General features: G+C 50.0%; 1 protein-coding gene across 10 annotated transcripts in view; it reads right to left on the reverse strand.

Moving 5' to 3' along the window:
* Nucleotides 1-26,348, reverse strand: part of PEMT (phosphatidylethanolamine N-methyltransferase) — a 40,463-nt gene that overhangs the window by 13,109 nt on the left and 1,006 nt on the right. For 5 of the 10 annotated variants that reach the window (XR_011729180.1, XM_071760400.1, XM_071760397.1 and 2 more), the window contains exons 2-3: nucleotides 24,391-24,498; nucleotides 22,841-22,980 (exon numbers count right to left, since the gene is read on the reverse strand). Coding sequence is in view for 8 of the 10 variants with exons in the window: in XM_071760397.1 (XP_071616498.1) it covers nucleotides 22,841-22,980; nucleotides 24,391-24,498 (248 nt within the window). In the remaining 2 variants the exon portion in view is untranslated. Of the gene's footprint in view, nucleotides 1-5,072; nucleotides 5,189-22,840; nucleotides 22,981-24,390; nucleotides 24,499-26,348 lie in introns of all 10 variants that reach the window. The other 5 variants (XR_011729181.1, XM_071760402.1, XM_071760404.1 and 2 more) reach the window with 1 other exon arrangement.

Genomic DNA, 26,348 nt, shown 5'->3' on the forward strand with positions numbered 1-26,348 from the left:
CCACTCTTTGTCCCAGTACCTGGAACTGCTTTTATGTGCTGAGCAGAGCGATTGCCATGGTGAGGAGCATCCCTTGTGCCAGTGCAGGGGAGGGCTGGGTGGGCTGCGACCTACTTTACCCACATAGCCTGCTGCTGTCACAAGGACCTTGGCCATCAGGGGGGCCTGGAAGGTGCCCCCAGTTTTGGCAAATGGGAACTGAGAAAATGGGACCTCCCCAGACATTTTTCCACACATGCCAGGGTGAAGCATGACACTACAGGCACCTGGTTTTCCATCCCAGTAGGGAAAAAGAACTAAATCCATCCATGCTCTGGATTCTGCCAACTTCTGGGGAGAGGCCATGGTGGGGTTTTGCATGGGGAGGCCAAGGCAGGGGTCACATTCTGCTTCATCCTCCCCAAACCAGAGCTTGCTCAGACACTCAGCTCCCACTGCACTTTTTTTATGGGAATCTTGGAAGGGTTTGGAATGGAAAGGACCTTTAAAGAGCATCAAGTCCAACACCCCTGCAGAGAGCAGGGACATTTTCAACTAGCTCCAGCTGCTCTCACCTCACCTTGAATATTTCCAGGGATAGGGCATCTCAAAGCCCTCTGGACAACCTGAGCCAGTGTTTCACCACATTCATGGTAAAAATTGCTCCCTTAGAGTCTGAATCCACTCTCTTTTGGTCTACAACATGAACTGGAAAACTACTCAAAATGCTAATGAAGCATGGGGATGGAGATGTCACGCAGTGGGCTTGCAGAAGAAACCAGGAGTGAGGGAAATCAGCTGCTGGTCCTCTCACAGGGACACAGGACCAAGTTGGCACAAACAGGCACTGATTCATCCAACCAGACAACAGTGATTGCAACACCAGAAAACTTACCAACCCCAAAACATACCCCCAAAGGCTGCATGAAGCAAACTTGAAAACATCGTACTAAGCAAAAACTGAGATTTTTAGGTCTCTGGGACTCTTTCAGAGGTCCACAGCAAGAGTATTTTGTAATCCCTTTTTCACAAAGGAGGGCAAAGAACTCATCCAGCAAACTGGGTCATTGCTGGGAGCAGCCCAGCAGTGCTCCCTTCACCTGATCCCAAATACTAGCCTAGAAATTGGGGCTGGCAAATGCAATTGGGGGAGAATTGGGCCAGCAGCTGGGCAAGCAGCAGTGGGGCAGGCAGCCAGGGTCTGGGATTGCTGTCCCATAGGGGACATCTGTCTGTCCTTCACACACCTGAGGTTTTGTTCCTCTACAGCAAAAGGAGGCAACGGGGCTAAAACTGTTCGGGGGTGCCCAGCAGCACATATTACAACAAAAGATCTTGTTCTTTTGAAAAAAGCTCCAGCAATGACACTAAAACCATCCTGCAGAGACCACCAGCAGTTGTTAGCCCAATCATCATCTTCACAGCTTCTTCTGCCAATAATGACTTTGCTTTTCTGCCAGCTACAGAGTATGTGTTATTTAGGTCAGTTGGGGGCTGTGGCTGGCTCTCCCCCTGCCTTGCATCTCAGCTACCTGGTTTTCTCATCACAATGCCCAGCAGCCACGCCAGCAGGGACACGAGGTGCTGGGGCTGCCTGGGGCTTTTCCCAGCCAGCCATCAGATTCCTGGCAACATTGCTTAGAGGAGTCAGTGGCTCCTTCAGGACACACTCAATTCCCAGCATCAAAATTGGTCGTTTCTGCACAAAAGGCTACGTGGTTGTCAGATTGATATCATTTACACCATGCTTGTTCATGGCACAAGCTCACAAAAATAAAGAGCACTGAGCATAAAGGCAAGAAGAACTCCCAGGCAATGACAAACAATCCCTTCCCTGTGCAAAATCCCATCCCAGGGTGGATTTTCTTGGAAGAATCAGCTCCAAGCAAGAAGCCCAGCCATGCTGGAGACAATACCCAGCAGGTGGCATCCATAAAGGACTTCACAGCAGTAGGAGCACATTGCCAAAGGTGCTGCTCTCCCTCAGCATCTCCAGGGCTCACTTCCACCGGAGGCACCACAGCCCTGGGCACCCTCAGGGTGGATTAGGTGACCTCTGAAAGTCCCTTCCAATCCAAACCATTCATCATCCTGTGATATGCAAACCATGCAGGATGTGCATCTGGGTGTTACCTTTACTGCTCAAACACTCCAAGTCCCTTAAGGTGGGAAATTCAGAAGCTCCTCATATACAAAACCCATCTCAGGGCAGGGGGAAGTTTGCCAGGGTGTGCAAAAGGGAGGGCAGGAGGGCTTGGAAGCAGCAGAGATGGCTCATTGTAGAGCTGCTGCAATGAGGGAAAGATCTCAGCAACATGGTAGGGCAGGAGAAAGTGACACTGGCTGGAAGCCTGGAGGACAGCCAAGGTTGTCATGTCCCATGTCACACAGATAACAGTCATAAACCACTGGGGTAACCCACAGAGTGCTGACAGTTCAAAGGTTCAGGAATTGTTTTTGGCAGATAAGAGTCTCAGTGATGGAACTTCCCTGCTTCTTGCAGAAAGAACAGGGCTGTAATGAAAATAATCATTGCACCAAAGAAATTAAGGATGCTTGTCTTGTGCAGTCGACTAAGCAGGTGCCCCCCTGGTCACAGGTCACCCAGGATTGCTTCTCAGAAGCCAAACAAGGCTTATAATGAAGCTCAGAGTTGGGAAGCACCTGATTGCTAATATGAGTGGGAGATATTCCTCTTTTTCCACCCAAGGTGTCCCTTCAGAGCAAAGTTTGCATGAGGACATCACGGTGCTGAACCAGGAACAGGACCATGGCAGAGCCCTGCATGGGGTGGGTGGTGGAGCAGCCTCACAGCTCAGCTCCTCTCTCCTTTCAACCAAAATCCCAACCCACTCCCAAAGTTTCTGTCTGATCTGCCCTCCCCTCTTCCGCCCCCAGCTTGGAGCCTTTCAAAAGCCCAGCTGGGAAAAAGGAAGGAGGGTTTTTAAAAAAACAAAAGAGACATCCCGTGGGCTCTTCAATCGCTCTCCCCCGCCCACAGAAAAAGTCCCCAAAGAATGCAGAGAGGAGTTTGAAAGGCTGGATTACAGCACCGGAGGTGGAAGGACCCCCGAGGCTGCCTTTCCCCTTCTATCAGCAGCTTGCATGCCCTGCCCAAGCAACTCCAGCACGAAGCACAGCTCAGGCTCTGCTGCTGGATTGCCTCTGCAGGGCTGGGGAGTGAGAAGTCTGCTTTCACCCCAACACTTGGGCAGGAGTGACTCAGAAAATAAAATCAAGAGAAAAGCAAACCAGCCAGAGCAGACGAGACATGTCCCTCCCGACATCGCTGGCCACCCTGATGAGTTGTGTGACTCACAAACTCTTCCCTGACCAACCAAACCCCAGCTTGGACCTGGACAATATTTTTATGCAAAGGGCAGGATGAATCCTTCTGAAACATTAATACCTCTCCAGGCTTGAGCAATAAGCCCCAGCCAGCCCTGGAGAGCACACTGAGCTGGGAATGGAGGCAAAGAGTCTCTCCAGCAATTGCTGCTCTGATGACCACCCAGAAATCATCTCATCACTCCCACAGGTAGGAGCTTTTCTTGCTTAACAGCCTCCAGAGCCTGGTAGCCATCACTCAAGCCAAATTCATCCCCAAGGAAAGGCAAGGGAATAAGCCAACCATATTGAAACACCAGGGCAAAATAAGCTTCACACTGCAAGCATCTGAAACTGCCTTTTCCCATCAGGGTGGGCTGATCTCTCACCTGTGTTCTGCTGGGGGCATGCTGCCCTATCTTCTAGAGCCTCTCCTCTAAACCCAAGGTCCAAACAGGGCTTTTCCAGCCCTTACTGGGCTTGACCTTACTGTTTCCTTTTGGGCCCAGCTCACAGTCTTTGCAGGCAGAGCCACCCACAAGCCCCACAGCACTGAAACTCATGACATAGGGCAGAGCCAGCACAGCCAGCTATGCCAGCACTGGCAGGGGAAAATCACAGTGCTGGGGCAGATGAAGTCTCCGTGGTGCTCCCAGCAGTTCCCCATCCCTGCTTCACTGAACCAGAAGCCAACAGGACCACTAGGAACAGAGACTATCCCTCCATCAGCTGTGGTTCTAATTAAAGGCAGAGACAAGGCTATGCACTGCTTCCCAGACAACAAGTGACTGTGTCATTTGTGCAAGAGGCTGTCGAGACATTCCCAAGTGAAATTCAAGCCTGCTGTGTCACTGAGACATCAGCAGAGCATGCTCATGCCCTCTGCATTGCCTGCATTCAATTACAGCCCCATTCATTGCAAGTTTTCTTACAGTTTCTGCAATAAGCAGCAGCTGGGAGAAATGCAGAAGGACGAGGGCAGATCTTGGTGTCACTTCCAGGAAGGCAAAGCTCTTAAATACATATGTGAATTCCAACCTGAGATCTCTGCACCTGGGAAATTACCCCAAGTACTAAACAACCCATTAGCTCTGACCCTGGCATAATTGAATCTGGGAATTCAGTAAGAGAGTCTCTCTCCAAGCAGCACTGAAGATAAAGCCTACCAGATCACAGATAAATTGCTGGCATTGAGGAAATCTGCTGCTGTAAACCTCTCTGCTGCACTCAGAATGTCAAAGGACATATTCCCATGGTGTATGATGTATCAGGCAGACAATACTATTAGCTAGCACAGGTGGTATTTAAAGAGATTACAGTTAAGAGTTTAGAGAGACTGCTTGCTAAGTGCACATATAATCCTCCTCTTCCACACAGGAAGCTGCAGCTTCTTAAAAACAGGTTTAATTGTGTTTATAACTTTAAAGAGAAAATAAAAATTTTTTTTAAAACTGCTCTTGCTTATGATCCATCCTGTGCAAACAACCTTCCCTTCACCTGGGCTGGCAAGCACCCCCAAGAAGCAGAGCAAGGAAAGCTGCCACACTCAATGGCAGTCAGCTCTGATGATTTTGGCCAGGCTGCTCTGTCCCTCATCTTTGTGGCAACTCCAGGAGTAAACCTGCTGCTGCCTGAAGTTATCCAACCACACACAAACAAGAGGCTGGGGCTGGATCCAGTGCTGCAGAGTAAATATCCCTCATCCCCCCCAACCCTGCAGGGGCATTTCTTTGCATGGCTGCATAGCAGAGGGGTTTGTTCCTTACCAGTGACTCCTCACACCATTAAGGAACAGGATAATGGCACCCAGACAGTAGCAGGCAGCACGTGGAGAGCCGAAGATTTGGCTGAGGGCTTGAGTTTTGTGCTCCCATCTGGCTACCTGAAGAGACAACAGAAAACAAAGCAGCTCATTTGGTGGTCCCCAAGCCACCACAGCCAACAAAACCCCTGCATGTTGCACTCTAGTGTTGCTCTCCTGGAAGGAAAACAAATCCCTGAGTAGGAGACAGGCCATGGGGACACCCAGAGAAGGACAAACCTTTTAGTCTGTAGTGATGGGACAAGGGCTAATGGTTCTAAACTAAAAGAGGGGAGATTTAGATTAGAGAAAAAGAAGAAATTTTCTACAATGAGGCTGGTGGGACACTGGCCCAGGTTGCACAGAGAGATCATAAGTGTCCCTTCCCTGGAAACATTCAAGGTTAGGTTGGGGCTCTGAAAAAACTGACCTAGTTGAAGATGCCCCTGTCCATTGTCAGGAGGTTGGGGTAAAGGATCTTTAAAGTTCCCTTCCAACCCAATCCATTCTATGTTTCTGTAATTTTCTGGACTCTATCATGTCCTACATCCCGCCACAAGGATCATACCTGGCAGGAATAATCCTTCTATGCTCACTTCCAGAAGGGTTTGCAAGTGGTCCTCCCAAGTCCCCTCAGCTCAGCCCCACCAGCTGGACCTAGGGAACTGCTTCCACTTATATAGGCTGAGCCAGCCAGCCTTCATTAGCACTCAGCAATTACAGTCATTAAGGGCTCATCTGCAGTCCTCACCCATCTCTGCACAGCTATCTCAAGGCCATCCAGCATGTCAGACAGCCCAGATCTCCCATGGGCACAGGCAGCATCTCCAGAAAACCATCAGCATCCTTTACAGCACACTTTTCTCTGGCTGTAGTCTGAAATTCCATGTTCTTTAGAAGCTGATGAACCCCTGCCCAAAACACCTCACAGGATGGAGATACTCCCAAAATCTGCAGGACTCCATCTACCCCAGGACCTTCACTTCCAAGCCAATGAAAATCCTTAGAGCTACTCTATCTCCTACCTTCCTTCTATCCCTCAGAAAGCTGTCACTGTGTTCATCACCTCTTTTAGGCTTCATTTTCAGGTGCCAAGCTTGGGGTTTGGATCAGACCCTAAATTCAAGCCATGCAGAGCACGCCTGGGCAATGAGGTGGGTGGGAGTCAGCAGAACATCTCACCACTAATTTGCTTCTCAGACATGGCTGGCACTTCATTAGCTTTGAGTGCACTTCAGTCCCTCGCATGGAGCCTGGGCAGCTTTTGGGAGGCACCTGCAGCTCAGCTCTTCATCTGCTCTGGATGCATTTGGTCATTTATTGGTTTGATTTGAGGAGCAAAAGGCAGCTTTGCAGGTCCTGCTTTCTTCCCGAGGCTGCTGGAGAAGCACAAAGTGCTGCTGGCAGAGGGGGATTGCTGGCTTGGGGAGGGGAGAGAGATGGAAAACTCTGATAAGCAGGGCACTGATTTCACATGCTGAGAGCTGATTCAATTAGTTATGCAATGATTGCTCTGAAATTACAAATCCACTCATGACAGAAAGAGCTGCTTCGCTGCCTTTTTTTCTGGCTGGTATAAATAGTTTGTATTCTAAATTGAATTTAAAACACTCTGCGTCATGCTGCTGCTAAAATGGGAGCTGCTGGCTGAGTGCTGGGAGAGAAAGAAACATATAGGGTGAGTTACCACCTTTGGGAAGTTAAAAGAAGTGACCACATAGGTGAGTGAGTCACAGATGGAAAAAACCAGCCATGTGCCAGTTACTGTACCAACTTCCTAATTCCCTTCCTAATTCACATTTTTCTGGTGGCATCTGCATGGATGGCAGCTCCTGGCTCGTTTGGAGAGCTTCACAAAACACATCAGGCAGAGCTGAAGCTGAAAGGGAAGGCAGCACTGCTGGGATCAGAGGAGAGACATTGAGGCAGCCTTGGAATTACCTTCACCTTTAGAAAAAGCCACATCTGGGCAGCAGGGGGGCCAGGGGACACATTTCTGAGCCCTTCAAGGCAGCAGCTGGTTTGGCTGAGTTTGGGATCACTCCCAGCACAGCCCCAGCTCCTGCTGCTGCTGACTCCCCACCTGAGACCGAGATGCCAACTTTTATTTATCTGTCACAGCCTTCAGATGGGACCCCAGGCTCCTTCCTGAGCTCGACAGAGTCATCCTGAGCCAGCATGGGGCTGGAAGTGGCAGCACCCACCAAGCCCCACCGCGATCTTTCTGCAACAATTCATTTGTTCCGGTTCTGGTTCTATTCCTTGAACAGCTAATTAGTTCTGGCATGGTTCAAATCTTCTAATTTTAGTGGTTTCTAGCTACTATTAGCTCTGGTTCGACCCATGGCTACGCAACTGGCTTAATGGTTTTATAAAATCATGAGCTGAAGTGTTATTTTTTACTGCATGAGGGAAGCAAAATGCTTCCAGCATCCTCCACAGCCATGTGGAGGGACACAGCAGGGCTGAGACCAGCAGCCTCCTGGGGAGGGTTGTGGCTATTCCTGGTGTGCTGTTTGCTCTTCCAGCCAAGGCTGGTACCACACTGCCCACAGGTAAGCACGGCATGGGAGGGAAAAAGCCCCAGGCTATGGCTGTTTGTGCTGGAGAGGGAGGCAAAAGAGCATGTTTATTTTTCTTCCAACCTCCGAGTTGGGAAACAGAGTTAATACAAAGCTTCCTGACTCACCCAAGGGTCAAAGCAATAGCAAAATTCAAGACTCTTTTTCCAAAGCTCCCAGACTTCTGCTTTCAGTGCAGGGTACTTGGTGAGGGCTGTAAATCTTCTAATGTTTCCCCCAATGCTCGTTATTTGAAATAAATCAACGAGCGGATGTGGCTGCAACGCCCAGGAGTGCTCTGGGGTCCAATGTTCTGCTTTTGGCAGCTGTTTTGGTGCTTGTTGGGGGCAGGCACAGCCAGCTGATGTTCCCAAGGAATTGTCTCCTTCTCAACATAAATTCAGGGCTGATTTCTACATAACTGAACTGAGCCACCTCCCCAGCCACTCGGGTAAGCGTGTAAACAAAAATCAAAGCACCAACGCTCATCCTCAGTGGCTGCCCTGATGAAAAATGGAAATGCTCTGAGTTTTCTGTTTTTTTTTTCTTGGACAGGCAAACCTCTCCCAGCCACCTCGGGAAGCACCACAAATAACCATCTGAAAAGCAATTTCATCTCACAGACCTGTCCCCACAGCTGAGCAACGGGAAATGCTCTTTCCAGCTCTGTGTGCATGGCAGACCATTGCTTCTCATTAATATTTAGTGTTTGTTTCAAGGAAACAGATTATTTTTGTCAGCCACCCAGGGAAGCTGACTTTTGAGCACTCTACATTTTAATTTGCTCAGCCCCAGCTCTGAAATAGAGACTGTGCTGTTTTGGTGCTGTTTTGCATGATTCCAGTTCTATATCTGGCTGATGTGGAATGAAACCAGATAGCCCAAAGCCCAGGGTTTAAGGGACATTTTTCATCTCAATGCTAATCAGCTGGTTTATGTCCTCACATAGCCCCATTGCCACAGTATCTGAAGAAGACAGTATCTGCCAGCAAGAAGGATTCTGCCCCATTGTGTGGGTTTTAGGAAGCAGCCTGCTGAGGAACCCAGAAGTCAGAGATTCCATGGAAATCCCACAGAAAGAACAATCAACTCCCAGGGTACGCCTGCACACTGGTCCTGAGAGGGTGCACGAGCAAAAGGGTGAGCCCTGGGTGCACAGATGGTTCAACCCTAACTGAAAAAAAGCCTCTTCACACAAAACTGACCTGAGCAAAGTTCTAAATTTTATCCTTCAGTCTGGCCTCTCCTGGGCCAGCTGTGGGCATGCATCCTCCTGTGGGTACTGGGGCTGGAGAAAACCCAACTCTGGGTTTGGGTGGCTCAATGTGAACATCTCCCACTGCAGAAGTGCCTCAGATGGCTCATAATGTGATGAAAGTGCAGGATGCTACCCTAATTTCACCCATGGAGACCAGAGGAATTGACCAATTACCCTGCTCTGAAAAATCCATTTTTCCTTTCTGGAATCCTTGTTAAAGGGTAATGACATTCTCTGCTCTCTGTCACTGCCTGCATGCTGGAAAACAACCCTGCTTGCAGCTACTACGTTTATCTAAAAGCCAAGGAGGAAAAAGATACACCTGAGCACCCCCACTCTGCCTGTGGCTCTCCCAGGGGTGAGCAGAGCCAAGGCAGAGGAGCCACAGCAGAGCAGGCTGTGATGGAAATGCAAATCCACTGGCCAGCTGCGAGCTGAGCTTTGCTGAACGCCAGAGAAACCCGGCTCTGTATCTGTCTTGAGTGATTGTGGAGGAAATTAGTGTAGCCTGACCTTATCCCTTCTAAAGAACAGTGATCAAGCCCCTCTGCAGCCAGCAGTGCCAGTGGGACAGTGCTGATGCTGCTGGTTGAACACCGTGGCCAGGCTGAGGGCTCCAGTGGCTGCTCCAGGCAAGTACCTGAGTGCTCATGCTGCTTCTAGGTGAGAAAAAAATCTGCTTTTCCAGGAGACTACAAATGTCAGGAGAGACTGAAGTGTGAGGACACTGAGGAGGGCTGGTCCTGAGGACAACTGTGTGCTGGAGCTGGTACCACAGCTCGCTGGTACGGTACAGGAACAGCACCAGCAGCCCATGTGCAGCCTCATCTGAAGCATCAGCCCAGCACTGGAAACCAGCACAGGCCTTTCCAAAGGCATGTGCAGAAAACGCCCCAGGGACCAGTGTGCCACTGGCAGCAGGAACATGATTAGCAGGAGCTCTGGGCAGCAAGGCAGGAGAAAAAGAACAGAACAAACCACGGTTTAATTTGTACAAGCTGGTAATTATAGTTGCTATCTGTCTGAAATCTCTATTGAGTTTATTTAAATATGTTCTCCGTGAAGGCCATTCAGACAGGAATTATCAAGGTGTTGCAGCAGAGCAGATAATGCCATGCAGTTTTCAACAGATCAAGGGCTGATTAGGAGGAATTAATTAGCTGCTTAAACAGTCCTTGACTCGCTGCAGCAATTAGCCATCACCTCCCCGCAGTCACCCTCCCCGTGCAGCAGCAGCCATAGGAAGTGTCTCCCAGCAGAACCCCTTCCCTGCACCACCAGTGAGCATGAGGCCAGCACTTGGAAGCTGAGTGGCCCTGGGAGGGTGCCCTAAACCCAGAGGGATTAACCTGTGGCTGTGGCTTGGCAGACAGACAGCAGTGCTCTGGGATGTGGTGACATCCTCACACCCACCGTGGTACCTGTCACCTTCCCAGTGCACGTGCATCCATGGGGATTCCCAGCACAGGGCAGCCAATGGATGTCTTCCATCTTCCAGCCTTTAGCTGACCAGTCCCTCCTGCATCTGCCATCTCACACAAGCTGTGAGCCACCAGTTCTCAGCTGAACTCCAACACCAGGGCTGGCTGATCATGCAGCAGCCTGAATCCCATGTGCCATTGCCTGCCATCCCTTTGGCAGGGTGGGAGCATCACCTCAGCCCATCCGAGCTGTCACCCAGCCTTCCTCCAGCCCTCATCCCACCCAGCTCTGGCTGCTGCAGCCCCTCTGTCCCACCAGACATTTTCCAGAGGCAGAAGAAGCCGACACTTGGGGTGACCACGAAACCACCTTCTGTCCCTCCTGCCAGCCCAGCTCCCAAGGGAGCTGGTGTCAGGATTCCAGCTCCTGCCAGCACCCCAAAAAGCTCAACTGTGTTTAATTGCTCCCTGCCTGCACTGGAGAAAGCCACAGTGGCTCTGGACTACGCAATCTAGAGATGGAGTTACCCCTCTGAAGGCTTCTCAACTCACCAGCACTCAATTACTGAGAGCCACGAGACAGTAATGGAGCCTGAAAGCTTTTTAGCAAATTATTAAAGCCCTGCAAAATTCTCCCACTAAGTACTCGAGCAGCAGCTTCAAGTTCATGCAATTAAAAGCACTGAAGAGATATTGGAAGAGACAGGCATTGTCCTAATGGTTTCATGTGAGCTGTAAGGCAATGCAGGGCAGGGGTCTTTTTTATGTTAATGCACCAAGAAAAGATGCACCCAGAGAGGGACTGCTGATGATCAATGGGCACTGGGGACAACGGGTGCCAGTCCATGCCCATAAATGTGGAACCAGAGCAAGACAAAGCCTCCTGTTGAAGCCTGGAGACTCTGGGCACCCCAACCTGATGGGCAGAGTCCTGACACATGTCCCAAGAGATGGGGAACGGCTGGCTCAGCCACGAAAGGTCTCCCCAGGAGGCTACACCAGTTAGTTTTTCCTATCTCCCCAGTGGTATGATGGCAAAAGCAGCTGCCAGCAAGCTTCAGCCAAGAGGGACAGCTTAGCTCATCTGAGTCTGCCAAGGGCTTTCAGTTTGGAAAGGAAGGCGTTGATTTGACTCAAGGAAGAGTTTTCCATTGCCTTCCATGGGCTGTGCATCAGGGGGTTGTTGTTCTTTCCAGCCAAAAGAAACAGCAGTGGGGATTGGGAGAGCTGGGACAGTGAGCAGACTGGCAAGGCAAGGCTGCTGCAGCATGGAACAGCCAGCTGGAACAGAGACCTCATGGAGGGAAAAAACCACATGTCTGCAGGCTCACGCAGTGGAACCAAAGGCTTGGAAAGCACAAAAGGCTGCAAAAACCTGAGAATATCCAAGGGGTTGAAGAAGAGAACTATCTACAAGCAGAAAGCAGGGTGGGCTCCTCTCCAAAACCAAAGGGCTGGTTGTGGAGCTGCCATGCTGAGATGAATGGGCACCACAAACCCTCACTGCCTGCACTGCCCAAAAGAGCAGGGTAAGAGGACAAAACCCAAGCTGGAGTGTCTCATCTAGTGACTCTTCCTGACAAACACCACCACCAAAAGGGTCAAAACAGGGTCCAGTCTGAGCACCTCAACAGAGTGAGAATAATGAAGTCGCTTCACTTCTTAAGAAGCAGAAAGATGACTGTTAAAGAAACCCAGCCTGCCTCCACCATGTACTAGTTTAGCCTAAAAAACCTAAATCTCCTCAAATCCATCCCCAGGGAAAGTAATTGGACTGAAATGGCACAGGTCACCTCAGATAACAGCCTTGAGTTGGGGAAACAAGGCAAGCTGGCAGGCAAACAGATAAGGGTTTCATAAGGACCAGGTACACTTTACCTCAAGGCCATCCCTTGAGATTACCTCCACACAGGTCTTTACCTTGAATCCACTCATGATAAGCAGTTAGATAATAAATTTCATTTCTCTAATAGTGTTTATGTGATTTGTCCAAGTACCATCTCAATAGCTGGTTGCAAAAAAAAAACAAGCCCCTGCTTAACATGCCTGCCAAGGCAGCCCAGGTCCGTGGATGTTCCATGAGCCACATCCTCTCCTCTTCAATAAAAACAAAAATGACATGGAATATGGGTTGGATTTGCTGGCAATTTCCAACACAAAATTTGAACAGTTTCTCCTAAAGGCAAGGAGCTCATGATTTATGCCCAAAAAGCTGGAAGCTGAAGGCAGGTGATTTTGAGTAACCCAGAACAAAGTGTGTTAATTAATTTGGAGAGTGGGCAACGGGAGCTTTTATGAGCAGCTGCCCAGGACTGAGCAGGGGAAGGGAGACAAGCTCCAGCTGCAGGGAATCAGCCTGCACAGCCCAAACTGAATTCCCAGCCAACAAAGCCCACGGAAAATGGATTTGTGAAATAATGATTTCTCCAGATCGTAGCACGGGATGGGGAAGGATCTTTCCAGCCCCAGGCTGGGATGTGGTGGGGACAGCCAAGCACAGGCTGTGTGGGGGGATGGGGAGCAGCCAGGACCCACCCAGCTCCCCTTATCCAGTAACAAAACCTAACAACATCATCTGACAAAATCAGGGAAAGGCAGACGCTGCCCCTGTGCAAGGATTTGGGGCTTTCCTAAAGCCCACAGAGAAGGCAAGTGCTGCCATCTGAGCAATTCATGCACAAGACAGGAAAGCATTTTCCCCTGTGTTTTGCTGGACTTCTCTTCCTCATCTTCCATGCCCAGATGACTTGGCTCACACTCAGCTTCCCACTGCACACAGCTCCCATGCAGAAAATCACAAACCTCATATTTTCTAGACTTTTCTGTCACTTGGAACATTTTCTCGGAGGGAAAGAGGTCTGATTTTGCTCTGGCAGTCCACAGCAGGCAAAGGTGTATGTCAATCTCTCAGGTAAATGAGACTGTTCTCACCCATCTCATATCCTGTATTTGTTGATTGGTTTTTTTTTTACTCTCTTACTCATCCACTACTGAATGAAGCAAAGCTGGGGAAAGTGCCTCAAGTGTTCCACTCACAGCCCCTTTACCAAAACAGGCGATCTACCCAAAAGACCCATCTTTAGACAAAGTGATCCAACAATAGCACTGATGATGTTTGAACTGGCATCTATTTAGAAAGGCAAGCTCTTTGCTGCACCACACTGTCAGCCAGTACTCAGTACAAATGCCACGTTACAAGACAAAACACCTCTCTCCTTTTTTTAAAGTCTTCCCTTCTATTTTCGTGCCTCCGCTCTGTTGTCTTATTTCCAAATCAGGCCCTGGATCCCCAGCAGATTCACAGTTCTGAGGTCAAGTCCCTCTGAATTTTACTTCAATGCCTTGAGTTTGGTTTTAAATGCAGGGACAAAGCTTTCTGTCTCCTTCACAAAGCATCTCTCCTGTTCTTCAAAGCTTTCCAATGACTGCTGAAAACCTCTGGTTCAAATTGCTCTCGCTGTTGAAATAAGGTCAGGCTGATTAAAAAACAGTTATTCTAGCTGGAATAAAAATGGGCAACCTTCAGTGAGGGCATCCTATGTAAGAAATATGCTCTTACTGAGCAGAGACAAGTCTTCACTGGCTCCAGGTAAAAGGAGATTGAGGTCACCTAACGACTCTGACATTTCTTGCTGCCTCTGATTCATTGCAAAGCTCTACCGAAGATATCAGCTAATTCAAGTGCTTTTTTTTCCTCTCCCTTATCACCCACATTTAGTTGCAGCTCTGATACACATTCATGTGAGCACCCAGCTCTGTCACCCTGTCCCCAAACACCCTGACCTCGCAGATGTGCCACTGCCTGCAACCGAAAATTGGGGCTGGATGCTGTGGTATTTCACATCAGGCAATTCCTTAAGCTGGTGAGACCCACGGCAGTGGAAATGCTTTGACTTTCTTGTCTTAAAGATTAAATCAGAAACTCCAGTTCTTATGAGTAAGAAGGAGCTGGCAGGAGTGAAGGGGACAGGGAAAGGCTGGGGGTGATCAACAAGCAGAAGCTTCTCGAGACACAAAGACACCAACACATGACCACTCAGCCCCACGCAGAGGGGCAGCTGAGCCACCCTGGCACTGTCTGGGAGTTTGTATTTGATCACATCAAACATAACTTTTCAGACCCGGGCATGGTCCATGCCATTTGCTCTTGTTAATAGGTTTGCTTGGATTCCAGCTCAGCCCAGCTCATTAGCCACACCACCAAACCCAACACTAATTGTGGATCACTCCTATTGCTACAAATAAATAATAAAATTGCCTCCACGCAGGGGTTGTTTTCTTCCTCTCTTCACCTAATGCAGGTCTGGTAGCATCTCATGTATCTGTTAATGAAGTCCATTATATCCAGAGTTTCTCAGCAAGTAAAAATTACAATCATTAGCCAGTGACTGATGAGAGACAGAAGCACCATTTCTGCCCGGGCTGGCAATAACAGTACAACAAGTACACGTCCCAGCGAGTCGAGCCTTGCTCTCCTGTAATATGGTACCCAATGTTCTTCATTAGCATCTCTCTTTTAAATAGAGCAAAGACAGCATCCTGCGGCAGGTCGTAATTACACACAACAATTAATTCAGGGAGAAACAATGACGGGTGTTGCAGAGGCACATTTTGCAGTGGGGTTGTGAAAAAGTGAAGTGGAAGATGATTAGGAACATTTTAAAGGCTTGCCTAAAACTGAAAACAAAACAAGTGGAGGCACAAGTGACAGCATGGTAGAGGAGACATGGCTGGTTTCCTTGTACACTACTTTATAATTTTTGTTTTAAATAGTGAAGAAACACAACAATCATTCTTTTGGTCGTAATACCCCAGTGACCAGGACTGACAGCCTCAGACCAGGACTTCTTGTGCCATTTGCAAACCAGCTCAGCTGCTCTCAGAGCTGTAGATGCTCTCTTGCTGCCCTTTTGTGAAATTAGGGTTTAATTCTCTGGAATAAGTCTGCTAACAAAGACTCCCAACACACCCATCCTCTGGACAGCGTGTACTCGCTCATCGCTCCCCCAGGGGCTGTGATGGGAGGGGGGGAGGAAAAAAAAACCAAATGTGCCTTGTGGAGCACAAAATGCAAGAGAAACCCAATACCCCTTCACAGAGGAGTGAGAGTTCCTTGGAAAAGAGGTACTGGCTGCACTCAGCAGAGCACCAGTTTCGGCTGGAGGGCCTCCCATCCCCTCCCTGCTCGCCGGATCATGTTCCATGCTCCGTGTTAAGCCTCCCCTGGGAACATTTCCCACGGCACCAAGGACACACATGTTTGTGATGCTGCTGTCATCCCAGAGCCCAACAATAGAGAGGGACAATTTGATCCTTATGAAAGGCAGGCAGCTGGGTGCTCTGTTCCCCTCTGCTCAGGGATGAGATGTTCAACCCGCCCGGCACAAGGAGTAACAACAGTCGGAAGGGTTAAATACCATCATCAAACCCCCTCGGGGTTGGTAGCACTGTGGGTGCTGATGGGTGTAACCACATGTCCTGTGGTATTTGTTCAATGCAAGAAAAGTAGCCCAAAAGCTGAGTGAAGAATCAATCATCCCCAGAGCCAGTGATCTGCACCCCAGAGGAGCTCCTTCCTTCTTCTGCAGCCTCAAAGCACAACGCTGAAATGCACAGACCAGCCTGGCACGCAGCACTCAAACCCTCTCACAGCCTTTTGCTCCATGGATTTGCCTCTGAGCCCTGCATGGAGGTGGATGGAGGAGGCTGAGCAAGTCCTTCCAGCCAAGAATTCCCACACATCTGCATCAGGGACCAAAGCCTGACGGGTACAGACCAGAAAGAAATGGTCCTCTGTTGGGCAATGGCTTCCAAGTGCATCAGTCTCTGGAAAATGATTGCACGACAAAGTCTCAAAATGAAACTAATTCATTGCTGCTCTCCAGCCTTGGGAACCAGATGAGTAACTCCACAGTCATTAAAACAATATCCTGGTAAAAATAAACAGGAAAGGGCACTTAAGAGGAATGCTTCATAGTTAAAAATATGGTATCTTGCCTGAGGTCATCTGGTTTTTAATAGGAACAGCATGTGTGCCCCAAGGTGATCTGATCTGGGATCACTCCAGCCCTGCCACGAGCACACACTGGAGGATGAACAGGGATTTTTTTGCAGATTGAGTATCTGCTGTGGGATTCACTGCAGAAAAAACAGCTCTGAGGGAGGAGGCAGCAATAGGAACATCTGACTATATGGGGAGGATTTGGGGCCCCTCTTCACCCAACAAGACTGACAAGGAACATGTTCAACTTCTTGTTTCTAAAAAGGGCATTTCTATAGCAAAGGAGAGGCTGGAGCCAGAGGTGGTCACACTGAGGACCAGACAGGCACAGAGCTGATGCTGCAGAAAGGGCAGGAGGTGAGAAAAGTAGGCAGAAGGAGTACTGAAAGGATCATAAAAGCACACATACATTTTCCTTCCCTGAAAATGTCTTTGTGCTTTTATGGCAGCTCCTTGCTGTAAAAGCAGCTTACTTTTATAAGCAGAGCACAAGCCAGATAATGAGCAAACCTCCCACTGCACAAAGGAGGCGATGAAGGTGTTCTGTGAGCCCTGACGGTCAGGCTTCCCCAACACCACTGAAAGAAAATTGTCCAAACCCATCTCCATTTTGCCCACTTCAGGGGTGGGAGCTGCTCACAGACTGCTTTTTTCTTCCCAAAAGCACAAAAAAAAAAAAAAAAAAAAAAAAAAAGGATCACATCAAAAAAAATGATTGTGCCTACACAGACAGTGAGTGAAAAGCCTTCAGCCAGACAATGCAGCAGCTCACACGTTGTGACCTGCAGAACAAGTCCATGGCTGCATCATCCCTGGTCTGGAGTAAAGAGCAGGAACAAAATGGGAAAGGGAAATAAAAAGGGGAAAAAGATATTGACACATCCAAATGACTTGGTAATGAACCACAAAGGTTCATGATTTCAATGACACTTGAGAAAATCAAGAGCTCCTGACAGCCTTCCTCTTCCTGACCCCAATGATCACTGGGAGATGAGGGAAGTTTGACAAAGCCTCATGCAGGTTGACAAGCCTGGGGCTTCCAGCTTCTCTGACAACCAAGTTTTTAATTTTCTTGCTCTTTCTATGCACATGGCTTGGTGAGGAAAAGGAAAACCATGCCCTGAGTGCTGGGGCCACCCTCAGCCATCAGAGCCCCCTGCTCAAACAGTCCCTCTGCAACCAAAGCCACCACCCAGGCACGCTCTGTGTCCATCATTCAAGTCACCCATCAATGTCATACATCAACACCAGCTTCCAAAAACCAACTCCTTCTTCTTGGGAAGGGTTTTAAAGCTGTGTCAGGATGCCCTAGAAAGGGGAATAGAAGGGAGTCAAGGCAGGTGGGCAGCTCCAGGGGAGTGCAGGTACTCATTGCTGTAACTGAGATGAGGCTCCTAATACCTACCAGGAGCTGGTGCCCACCAAGCACTGCTGTGCTGGGTGCTGAACTATCTGGCTTCACACTCAGGAGAGCAGGGATGTGGGATGCTCCTGCTGAGAGCCATTCCCAGCTACTCATCTCATCTGGGACACAATATGGATGTAAAAGAGAAGGAAGATTTTGCTTTACTGATTTACTAACCTACTTTACTACCCATTTACTACTCCCACGTGAGCAACCGGAGGCAAGTGTCCCCTGGGAGTTCATCAAGGAGAAAATAAAACCAGGAAGCATTTTTTTGGGGGTTCCAACTCTGCGTGCCACCAGTCTGACACAAGCCAGATCCAGCACCCCCCTGATGAAACCCCAACACCTCCTTCCCCAACACAAGCCTCCAGGGACACAGGAGACGTAACTGCATCGTGATGGAAACTGGGCAGCAGATCTCACAGAAATGCCCTCCCCAGAGCACCAAGCAGACTCTGTGTCTCTGCATTTCTTCGTCAAAGCAGCCCTATTTTGGGAGATCCCATCCTTCTGGGAAGTGGGCAGGCTTCTGCTAAACAGTCTGTGCCATGGACCAGCAAGAAAACACCCAGCTCACATCTGGGCTTGTGGCAGGGAGAGGCAACACTGGAAGCCTCCATCCAGCTCCCAGATAGCACATGTCCCAGGGGAGGCAACAGCTTTCCCTACTCAGGGCTCCAGCAGATCCCAGCCCTAGGCACAAATGCTGCCACAACCCAGGACTCCTTGGGAGGACCCTCCATCTTCCATGCCTCCCTCCTGTTTAGGTCATACTACTTTATTTTTTGCATCCAGCTGCATTTTTTGCCTTGTCCTGAGGGATACAGGTGGTCGTACACTAACTTATATTAACATAGATTAACATCTGAGCAGAACCTTACCAGCAGGAGAAAATGTTTAGCAGGATAGGATGGAGTGGGCCAGAGAGGAAAAGGCCTGTCCCAACTTCCAGGGTCTGCAGATAATCCTCTGATGCATATGGAAACAAGACTATTGGCTTAAATTTTTTTTTTTCATCTTTTGTGTGTGTGCAGACTTCTTCCAGCAGGGCTGCCAGCAGCTTGCAGTTTATTTTTAAAACACTAAACAAGAAAAGTCCAGTATATACAACAAACACCCTGGGTTTCTAGAGAAGCATTCTGCAGAAGCTAAAAAAAGGAGGTTGTTTTTTAGGTCAGCTTGGCCATGATCCACAGGGGACTGTGAAGTGAGAGATCCTGACCTCGGCTGAGAGAAGTGCTGAGCAGGCAGGTTGCACACTAGCTGGGTCCCAAATTCACTCTAGGAATGGGCACACAAAGGGCTCAGCCACCCCAGCACACTCTGCCTTGGCAGGTACCTGTGCACAGGGACTGGGCAGTTGCTGGGAACCCCCAAGGGCTGAGACCTTGCCTGGCTTGACACACAGATTAAACATCTCAGCTCACAGATGCCAGGCTGGGCTCCATGATCCCCAATGCTTCAGGCAGCTCAGCCTGCAAGGACATGGTAAAAAGACACTGCACAGCTTCTTAAAGAGGATTTAGATGAAAACACCACCACCCCTACCTGGGAGGCTGCAGGGAAGTGGTGTTGGGATGAAGGATGTGGCTCTCCCTCAAGGTGACAGCGCTCCTAATTGTGTCACTCCAGCCGGCAGGCCAGAGGATGTGACCCAGTTTTGGTGCCTGTTACGAGTTTCCCAGCAGTGCTGGAAAAGGTAAATTTAGGAAGCAAACAGGCACAGTGTTACAGACCCAGCCAGCACTCACTCCATTAGGAGACAGCTGGAGAATCGATGCCATCCGCTCACTGTTACAGCATCGCCGCAAAGCCCGGGGAGCGGGAGGCGTTACCAAGTCACTCGGAATAAAATTGCCACTAAATGGGGGAGAAAAAGAAAAGAAAAGCAAATTCTCGCTCTTTCTCAGGCATTGTAGGAAACGAAAACGGCTATTGCTGCCTGGCAGAGAGTCCAATTACGAATAATGTGTGTTCTCTCCCCACACAAAGGATGAAAGGCATCAGAGCTGGTGGTGACATTTTAAGACCAGAGATGTAAGAGCAAATCCAAGCCTCGCTGCAAGCCCAGCTTTACCTCAAGAAAGAAACACTTTCTGCAGTCAATTGCCTTGCAGCGTCGCTTGAAGCCCAGCTATTGATCTAGCATCTGTTATAAGCAGATAATCATCGTTGCTGTGCCCTGGCTTCCACGACGGGATCTAAAAGCACTTTTCAGAAGATGGTTGAGGGCTGTTTGTCTGCTCCCGCCTGCAGCTCCAGGCAGGCAGAGGTTCACGGGGGAGCCCAGGAAAGCTCTGGCAGGTTTGTAAAATTTGAGGGTCAGAAAAGACCATTAAATCACTCCGACTCATTCATCTCCCACCCCTGCAAACTTCAGCTACCCGGAGGTGCACTCCCTGCTCTGCCTCTGCTCCAGCCCTGGCACAGCCATTTCCCACTCTGCAGTTCCCTCTCCCCACCCAGGTGCTAACACACACTGCCCTCCAGCCACGGCTCACTCCATGCCTTTTGCTAAAAATAAAAAAAGACAGTGAGAGCTGCTGAAATCCCCCAGCACCAGGCATTCTTCTCCTGCCCCTAGAAGGTTTCTGGAAGCTTGGCTCATTGAGTTCTGTATCCTGACAGCTCCCGAGCTCCTGGCTGCTTCCCAGCAGTGTGGGGAGGTTTTGGGCCAGGCACCTTCCTCCGAGTTTAGCAAGAAGTGGTCAGAGGTAGGTGAAACGGGGCTGCCAGTGCCTGCAAAACACCCCCCTCACAGCTGGCACAAGCACTTCTTATCCACTTGGCAGATTATTCCAGTCTCCAAAGGATAAGAGGATGGGAAATTAAAAATAAATGAACCAAGAGATACACATCCATCAGGAGCCAGGCGTTGTTAGCCCAGGTCCCTGTGCAACTACTTCTTTAATCAAAACCTCATGCAGTTCAAACACTTGACAGAAGTCTAGAACAGAGATCTGGTTACCCTCAGCAGGCAAAGCTGCAACCTTGAAGAATAAAATCACACTTGTCTAATGGCCTCTATTTTCTTTAAAATCATGCCAAATCACACTGAGCCTGTTCCTACCTGTGACATCTGAGGTTTTGCCCTGCAGATTCCTGTGAGATGCAGGAGTGTCCTGAGGGGGTCACAGGAGGTGACAGGAGAAGGAAGCTCTTGAGTGGCAGTTGAAGATGTGCCATTTCTAAATCTGGCCATGACGCCAGCCATAAATTTTTAAGAGGCTCAAATCAAGAAAAGGATTGCTGATGGATATGGTCCCCACTTGAAACCCACTTGCGTGGTGACAGACGTCAGACTACCTGGCTCAGGGCTATGCCACTTGCCTGTTTGCTACTGAAAGTGACAGAAACTGTCCAGCTTTCTAGAAACTCCTTGTGTGCCAAGCCTCAGTGAGCTCTTTAAAGCCTCCTGCCTGCAGGTTATCTCCTTCTCCTGGCTTGAAAATGCTTGTCCCTGAGGAGTTGTTATTTAATACTTTCCCTAGTTACCAAGGGATGGGAAGTTTCTCCCCTCGTTCTGCAGCTTTCCAAACACAGATGGGATTTATTGAAGTTTCTACTGCTCTGACCTCATTAACATTTTACAGCAGGGCTCCAGTGCCACACCTTCTCCTCGCCAGGTGCCCCTCAGCAGCCCTGCTGCAACTCGGGTCTCTCAGCCACCTTGAACACTCTTGGGAAATTTTAAGTGACTTTATCCCCAAAACAGTTCTGCTGCTGCCTCTCAAAACTTCACCTGCCTCGTGTGGGACCACAGCTCCCAGCAGTGCCTTTCATAACAGCCACAGCGGGTGGGAAAGCAGAGACAGCACAAAGAGGAGAGAGGAAAAAAATAGGAAAAAAAAAAAAAAAAGCAGAGAATAGTGCAGGAACACATCTAAGCTGTGCCATTGATAACATAAACTGGAGGTTGTCTGGAAAGGAGTGGGATTTTAATTTGCACCGAGGGAGGGAAGCACAAGATAGAGTGTGAGCCTGGGGTTTGATGGGGTAACACAGGGAGAGATGCTGGGGTAACAATAATTGAACCCCCCAGCACATGCCTGCAGGGAGGAGAGTGGGAACTGGGAGTCCTGGGGCTGGTTTTGGAGAGTTTTTGTCCCCTGTGGAGAACCAGAGGGAGCATCAGCACAGCCCAGCTGGAGTCCTGCAAATTGCTCCACTTAGGCTCTGGTCCTCCAAATTGCTTCTCTTAACCAAAGGATATAAATCGACTCAGCAAGCATCAGGGTTTTCTCCAGAGCCACACTCCCTGACAGCCTTTGGAGTTTGCTCTTCAGCCCCAGACCCTGCAGATTTTGCTCTAAAGAAACATGTCTGGTGCTTACCAGGGTAAATGCTTCAAGGCCTGGAGATGTGCCTCTCCACCAGCTGAGCACTGCATGGAGCTGGGCTTTCTCCATCACAGATTTATTCAGAGGCGCCGCATGACAAGGACAACCCGGCGCCAAACTTTGCAAGAGGCAGACCTGGCCAGAGCTCAGCAGAAAGGGGAAATTAAGACACTGAACTAAATCAATGCCTCCCCACCCAATTTCTACCCAAATCAGGAATTTCATGCACAGGAGGGGATTTGATCAGGGTCCTACGTTACTTTTTAAGCACGGAGAGCGCTTGGCACTGTGTGGAAGCCCAGCCTTTCCACTAAAGCTCCTGTGAGCCCAAAGTAATTCAGATGCAGAAGTCATTTCTGCTTCTGGGAAGGAACCCAAATAGCAAAAGACAAAAGGAGCCTGTGCAGGGGTGCAGAGAAAGAAAGAAGAGCTGCTGGCTAGGTGCAGGCACTGATCACATGGAAAAGAGGATGGGCAGGAGGTAAAGGAAGCAGGCCAGGGAAAATCCAGGGATGGCTGGGGCCAGTCTTGCTAAAATGCACCTGAGAGAGGGGGTCTGCTCGTGGCTACAGGTCCCACAGCCTCCCTGCAGAAGCCTTCCAGCTGTGAGTCCTACACTGGGAGGGGAAGAGCCTGAAAACACCAGGGAGATGCTTGGGGACCTGGGCTGAGCAAGCGTATGGATAGGGGCACACGGACTGCGAGAGCCATTCCAGCCGGGGAAACATCCAGAGCCAGGCTCACCTCCCCAGAGCTTTCCACCAACACACCAGCTCAGGTTGCTCCCTGCAAACCCTTGCAGAGATGCCTTCTGCTCCCAGGCGCTGGCCCTGCAGGTCTTGCTTGCAGTGCCACCTGCTGCCAACGGCAACGTTCTTCAGACACTGAAAGGGGACAACAGCAACGCAGAGCAGTGAATTTCCCGCTGTTACATCAGCTTTCCCTGTCCTTTAACAGCAGCCAAACTCTTGATCCACAAAGCAACGCTATTTCCCAAGCTGTGGGCGTTCCACGAGTCGCAGGCACAGCAGCAGCTGCTAAAAAAATACTTTTTTCGTTGCCTTTTATGCAGCTTCTCTCTGGAGCTGGTCTCTCCCCCCAGAGACCACATCCTGAATCTTCTTGTTCATTGATTCTTTTATGCTACATGATGACTCCACAGTGGAAATAAACGTGGCATATTCCAGTTCGGATTTCAGACACCGTGAGGCTTTTTAATAAGGAGTTGCATGAAAAATTAGGGAGGCTGCAACAAAGAGCTCCAACGGAGGTTTCCAAAGTGACTCAGAGCCAGGAGAGCCTCACATTTCCAAAGCCCAGCATGAGACAATCTCAAGAGCCCCCATGCTCAGAGAGAGCTGAGTCCTCCCCCTCTGGAAAAATAAGACCTTTTTAAGAAGACTTCCCCAGGGTGAGAATCCCTGCAGGGAGTTTGGGGAATGTTGGTTGAGATGACATCCTGTTCCCACAAGGGCTCGTGGGGAGAAGGTTTCACCCCACACCTCTCCTGTGCTGCTGAGGGTGCTGTGGGGTGGGAGTCATCTCACAGCCCACCTGGGCCCCCCTCTTGGCACACTGGCTCTGCAACACTCCGCAGTGGGGCTGGCAATGATTCCTGATGCTCTTGAAGGGAGGAGTGAACTGCACTGGTAAAGGGCACTGGAGACTCTTCCAGTCTCAGCTCTGAAATGCTATGGCACCCACAGTGACACTGAGCATCCCCTGTGCACAGGTATCCCCCTCTCCTGCTGCCAGTTCTGCAGCTCTTTGCCAAGATTTAGCAATATGATAGAGGGGGTTTTTCTTCAGGTTAACTTCTGGCTGACTGGTTTTGCTTCCAGCCATCCACACAACCCACTGCCAACATATTCCAAGGGGAAGCAGAGGGCAGTGTCTCCAGTGCAACTCCCTCACTGGGGGTCGAAGCCATTTATGCTCAGTCCCAGTAGTAACCAGTGCCCAGCTACTGGGGTGGAAAGTGTCTGAAGGACAGGTTTGATTGCTCTGCTCCCCTCTCCCAAGCTCAGTTCCAGACTCTTTCTGCATTTCACACCGACTCCAGCTCCTCTGTGACACCCACCACAGGCACCCTCAGCCCCAGGAGCTCTCCCTGCAGCACAGCTCCCTGCTCACCCACTTCTAACACCCAGTAACTGAGCACCATTCGCTCCCCTGGCTCAGCACTCCACCCCAAAAGAGGTTTTTCCTCCGGTGTGGCTCAAAGGCCATCCCCCTGTAGCAGGCAAAGGAAGGCTAAAGATATGGGGGGTGGCCAGCACGTGGGTGACTCTTACCACATTCCAGAAGAGTGGATTGAAAGCAATGGAGAGGGCAGCAGCAATGAAGCCAGAGTCAGTCACGTCCACGTAGCCGAAGAGCCGCGCCATGGCTGTCACATCCACCTGAAGAGAGGGGGGGAAAAGCCAGTTACTGGGGGTGCAGATTCCTTTTGGGGGTGCAGATTCCTTTTGGGGGGGCACTGGGCCTTGCACCCAAACTCGGGGCACTTCACCTGAAAACAAATGCCATCAGCTGCCCTGCAAGACTGGATGAATTTCTCAACAGCCCCAAGCGAGGTGTTGTTCTGCTTTGCAAAGTGCTGTGTCAGGGTGTAAAGGCCAAGAGGAGGGATGGGGGGGGCTTCCAGTCCACCCCCCCCCCAACACCCCAACACATTCAGGAACCCCACAACTGCAGCTGGGTCCAGAAGGACACAGGCACTGTGAGGATGAGCACCAGACAACCCAAGTGCCTTTCCAAGCTGCAGGAAGAGCAGCAGCGTGTCACAGCCCCCGGCATTCCCAGGGGTGGGAGACTGCCCCAGGGATCTGGGAATTCCAAGCAATGGACTGTGTCAGCCTCAAACTTGCTTTCCATAAAGTAAGAGTGATGCAAATCCCCTCCACAGCAAGGAGGGTTGAGTTTGGATGGGAAGAAGCTGCAGAAGACCTTGCTGTTCTACTTAATGACAACAAAACCCTTTAGAGCTCACTGGTTTTCTCCTCTTAAGACAGACACATTTTTCCCAGGACATCTCCCTGACACTGTCTCCCAGCATTTCTACGTGCAGCACACCACGCTACTTCTCCCTCCCCACCCCTTCTCCCTGCAGTGCTATTTGATGAAAAACATCCAGTGCCACCTTTTTTTTTTTTTTTTTTTCCCCCCAAAAAAACTTTGAAAACAAAAGACAAAATAGCCCAGCCCAAGCCCTTCCCTCAGTTGAATCAAAATCAAGACAAGGAGATGTGGAAGGTTTTTACTTCCCAAACACAGCTGTGTTTGCAAGTCCTTCAGATGCCTGGGGACAGGAAAGGCTTAAAAAGGCAAGGGCTTCACCTTGCCCATCCAGGAGAGAAAATCCCACTGGCTCCTCATGGGTTCTTCGAAGGCACTAGGGCTGCAGTGGGATTCATTAAAAGGGGCTAAAACCCCTTTGTGCTAAACCTGCCACAGCTTGTAGCCAAGATAAAAAGGCCCTGGGAACAGCTCACAGCACACCCAGCTGCCTCCTGCACAGCCATGACCACTCGTGGTGCAAAGTGCACAAGCAAAGCCCCTTATCCCTCCAGGAAAACGGGGGGATCCTTAGGGATCCATGGCTGCCTTCAAACCACCCCAGCTCCCCCTGGGCTCCTCCACCCTTGGGACAGGAGTGCTGCCAAGGAATGATGGCAAGAGCCCCCAGGACCTGATCCTGACCCATCTCCCCTTATTCCCACCTCGCTTCCCCTCATGCCTGAGCAGCCCTTCACCATCAGTCCCTGCAGACTGAGAGCTGTGAAGCTGCAACCCTCACACCCAGGCAGCCACTGGGGAATGGTCTGGTCCCTCTTCAGTTGCAAACCTGTGGGACCAGGACAGCTTCTTTCCTCTTGCCTGGTACGGCGCAGAGCAAACTGCCAGAACAAAAGCTTCTTGACCTACAAACTCCTGGCTGGCAACATTGTGAACATCTCACTCACCTTCTTTTCTCTTCCTCAGCAACCAAATTCACCGCTGCCAGTGGGAGGCAGATTGCCCTGTGCCTAGTGTGCGCTTTTAAGGATAAAAGGGGAGCCCAGGAGCTGTCCTTGCAGGCTGCTGACACAGCCATCTCATGGGCACAGAACGTTCAGCTTTGCTTCTTCATCCCCAACGCGTGGTAATGGTGGCAAATGTTGCCCGCCTGCCCAAAAGTCAGGGAGGGTGAGGGCTGCAGGGGCGATGGGGTGAGAGCTGCACCTCAGCCAGAGCTGCTCTGGTTTTTACA

Source organism: Heliangelus exortis, chromosome 17 (assembly GCF_036169615.1).
Source record: "Heliangelus exortis chromosome 17, bHelExo1.hap1, whole genome shotgun sequence".
Classification (NCBI taxonomy): Eukaryota; Metazoa; Chordata; class Aves; order Apodiformes; family Trochilidae; genus Heliangelus; species Heliangelus exortis.